At 40.0% G+C, this 4,197-nt stretch overlaps 1 protein-coding gene across 1 annotated transcript in view; it reads left to right on the top strand.

The window, feature by feature from the left end:
• Positions 1-408: 408 nt before the first annotated feature.
• The window catches only part of HELRODRAFT_165053 (hypothetical protein), a gene marked incomplete at both ends in the record, with an annotated part of 5,452 nt that continues 1,663 nt past the window's right edge, over positions 409-4,197 (top strand). Inside the window, 2 exons of the mRNA XM_009030952.1 lie at positions 409-1,486; positions 1,545-2,466. Of these exons, the coding sequence (XP_009029200.1) occupies positions 409-1,486; positions 1,545-2,466 (2,000 nt within the window). The remainder of the gene's footprint in view (positions 1,487-1,544; positions 2,467-4,197) is intronic.

Genomic DNA, 4,197 nt, shown 5'->3' with positions numbered 1-4,197 from the left:
TCGATTACTAGACCAAAGTACAAGCGCTTACCTAGGAGAGAGCACCGTGCATGCCTATAAATAGCCTACGCAAATAAGTTAGCTCTCTTTCCTTTATGTGGCTCTTGGGTCGGAGTTGACGTTAGTAAAATTGAGTATTGTATTGTTGCATTTTCATTAATTTGGTTTATTCGAATAATTATTTAGTTAGGTTTTAATAAAGGAGGATTAATAATATATCTGTCGTTGTGTTTAGTTAATATCGAACCCGTTACATTGGTACCAGAAGTGGGGTAGTTATTTAATTGGTGATTAATTAAATAACTAATAGGACGTTTTGACATTTATATAAAAAGATTAATTAAATACTTAGTTATAAGTTGTTACATTTGTTGTACGTTTGTTGTAAGTTGAGAATTCAGAATTATAATGGATCGATTGACGAAGATGAAACAACAAAAATTACAACGTCTGTCGAACAAACAAATAACAAGGAAGCTACTGAAGAGATCAATCGACGAAGCCAGTGTACGATTGATGAGCCGATCACAGCTGTTAGAAACGTGGGCAACAATTTTGGCGGACAGCGCTGATTCTCCATGCAGTGTTGCGGCGGAGGGCGCTGTGTCGAAAGATGCTGAAGGTGGATTGACCTTATACGAAAGGAAACAGTTAGAAATGGAGTATAGGCTTCGAGAAGCGGAGATTGGTAGACAAAGAGAAAAAGATGAGAGGGAATATAAGTTCAAAGAAGCAGAGATGGCCAGACAGCGTGAAAGAGATGAAGCAGAGATGGCCAGACAGCGTGAAAGAGATGAAGCAGAGATGGCCAGACAGCGTGAAAAAGATGAAGCCGAATTCAGGCTTAAGAGTCAAGAATTAGAAATTCGACGACTAGAGGTAGAAGGTATGAATAATCGAAAAGTGGCCAATGATGCTAGTGAGGATAATAACACGATAAAACTAATGCAACAGACTCGATTTTTCGCGGAGTCGTTAAAACATCTGATAGGAACGTGTCCGTTAGAGCCAAGAGATATTCCTGCATTCTTTGAACACGTAGAGAAAATTTTTCGAAACTATCACGTAGACGGAGAAATTAAAGCCAATTTGTTGATAATGAGTTTGAACGAAAAGGCCAAAACGTGGTTACATACTATTTCCGCCGACGGTCTGAAGGATTATAGCGAAATTAAAAGACTCATTCTGCAGGAGTTCAGGTTAAACCCGACAAAATTGAGAGATGAATTCTTTGTCCTGAGAAGACAGAAAAGCGAATCGTACACGAGTTTCGGGGCGAAATTATACGGCACGCTGAACCACTATTTTCAAAACCGTAACATTACGGGATTAGAAGATGCAATGAAATTGATATGTGCAGATAGAATGAAAGAGTTGCTATCAAGACATACTCTGGAATTTATTTTGTCACAAGAGCAAGCAGCTTCCTGGATGAGTCCTGACGTGTTGGCACAAACGATCGACAAATATGAAACTGAACATGAAAGTTTCGAGCGACAATACATGTATGCCGGAGAGTATCAATCAGATACAATCATTTCGAGAAAATGAGCACCAGATGTATAGAAGTAGCAACAACAAATCAGCTTCACCCAAACAAACCTGCTTTTCTTGCGGGAAGATTGGTCATATTGCAAAGCACTGTACATGGAAAAATAGAATTACACCTACGGCCACTAGAAACGTCATGCGCTGTGAGACGGACAAAAAAACGCAGAGACCAGTTGAAATCGAATCACCAATAAGAACAAAGGAAGTTGTCATTGAAGCAAACAAATTTTATGATCGCAAGTACATCGAAGTAAATATTAACGACGAGATTGATCAAAAGGCGTTAATTGATAGTGGATCAGAAATATGCTGCATCAGTGAAGAGATCAGCTACCAGTTAAAATTACAGCCGGTAGACACTATAGCAATAAAGGGAATTGGACAACATTTCGACCATACGAAAGGTGTATGGATTCAGATCAAACCTACTTGTAAGGATAAGACACAAACAAATATTGCGCCAGTAGTGAAGATATATTGCGCAATTGTTCCCAAACTTTGTGAAGGGCTATTATTAACTCCAAGTGTCGTTGACTTGATCGAGGAGATGAAATTCTATGACGTCCCGATTCCACAAACAAACCTGTCAGAAATTGATGAATCAATGAAGCTGCAAAAGATGCAGGATTCGGCAAGTAAGAGAAACGAATTAACCTGCGATAACCCGGTGGTTGACAAAACCGAACAAGTAAATCCAGTGACCGTCGAAGTCAAACTAGTTGAAAGGGAAATAGGGAAGTCGGTAAATGAAGCAAAAGTGAAGAGACAAGATCCGACGTCTGACGTAGAAGAATCAACCGACGAAGACCAGGAAGTTGACAAACCCGATTTAGAAGAGACGGGAAGTAGGGATAGCGCGGTTGCTGAAAAATCAACACTCCTTGAAGAACAACTAGCGTGTGAATCATTAAAAAGGTGTTGGGAATACGCTAAAACCGGAAAACACAACTTCTTCATAGAAGAGGGTCTGTTGTATCATCGTGAAGAAATATTAGGACATAAGGTAAAACAATTGTGTCTCCCTATTTCGAGAATCCAAACCATATTACATCTGGGACACGATGCCCCATTTGCAGGGCATATGGCGTATAAGACAACGCGTTATCGTATCGGATTAATTTCTGGTTTCCAGATATGACAGAAAAGGTACGACAGTACTGTAAAACGTGTGTGATTTGTCAACTCCGAGCACCAATTAAAAGAGATCAACAAGTTCCCATCACACCGATACCTCGAAACGACGAATTACCATTCAGTCATTTGGTTATAGATTGCATTGGACCGATGATCACGGAAATAGGACCTAAACCGGAATATAATTACGCTTTGGTAGCAGTTGACTTATTCACGCGTTGGCCCATGGCCTACCCTCTCAGATCGTTGAGTGCGAAGGCCACTTGTGAAGTTTTATTACAGATATTCATGACACACTCCATTACAAAAATAATCAGCTCTGACTGCGGAACAAACTTCACGAGTCAACTCACAAAGGAGATGTTGAAACGGTTGGGGTGCTGTCCTAGATTTAACACACCCGAACATCCAGAAGCTTCGGGCGTTGTTGAAAGATGTAACAGAACCCTGAAGACGATGATATACAAGGTTGCCAAAGATCATCCACGTAGTTGGCACAAAGTATTACCATTTGTACTTTGGTGCTTGAGAGAACGACCTTCTGCCACGACCCATATAAGTCCATTTACATTATTGTATGGAACGTTGCCGAGAGGCCCGTTAACAGTGATGAAAGAAAACTGGACAGGTGAACGAGAATTTCCTTTAAATGTTGGCCGAGGATCAGAATATCTCCAAAATCTTAAAAACAATCTGGAATTGGCGAAGAATTATGCAGCATACTATTCAGAGAAGGAACAGCAGCGTTACACACGTAATTACAATCTTCGCACGAAAGACAAACATTTCAAAGTTGGCGACTCGGTCATTATGCTCGCACCCTTGAAGATGAAAAGCAAATGGTATAACCAATGGCAAGGACCGGCGTCTATTGCGAAAGTGAAGTCACCTTATTCGTACCTAGTTGAGTTGGAAGGAAAGAAATATCATGTGCATGCCAATAAACTTCATGGATTCCATAAAAGAATTGAAGAGGCCATGATCAATACCTGTGTTATTCTTCGAGAGAATGATTCAGATTTTGGCGTATTAGATACGTATGAAAAAAAACAGAAAGAAAACAAACAAAAAATCAACGAGGAGGAGATACACATTAGTGACCTAGAAAAACAAGAAAGTCGAGAATTGATTGACTTGATTAAAGAATTCTCAGCCGTATTCTCCACGAAAATAGGACTTTTTAAAGGAACGCAACATCGTATTGAAGTTAATGAAGGATTTAAACCCAAACGTTTAAAAGCCTACAAAATTCCCGAGTTACTCATGGGGGAAGTAAAGCGTCAGCTCAAAGAGATGTTGGAACAAGATATCATTGTACCTTCGAACAGTGAGATGGTTAGCCCAGTGGTATGCGTGTTAAAAAATAACGGAGGCGTACGTTTGGCAGTGGATTATCGTTACGTTAACAAACATTCAACAAACGATGGATTTCCAATTCCAGATGTAAAGGACGTACTACAAAAGGTGGGCAACGCCAACTTCATCAGTTGTTTTGATGCACGATCTGGATAT

This window comes from Helobdella robusta, assembly GCF_000326865.2.
Source record: "Helobdella robusta unplaced genomic scaffold HELROscaffold_7, whole genome shotgun sequence".
NCBI lineage: Eukaryota > Metazoa > Annelida > Clitellata > Rhynchobdellida > Glossiphoniidae > Helobdella > Helobdella robusta.
The sequence above is the reverse complement of the archived record's forward strand: the minus strand, read 5'-3'. Positions and strand labels throughout refer to the sequence as shown.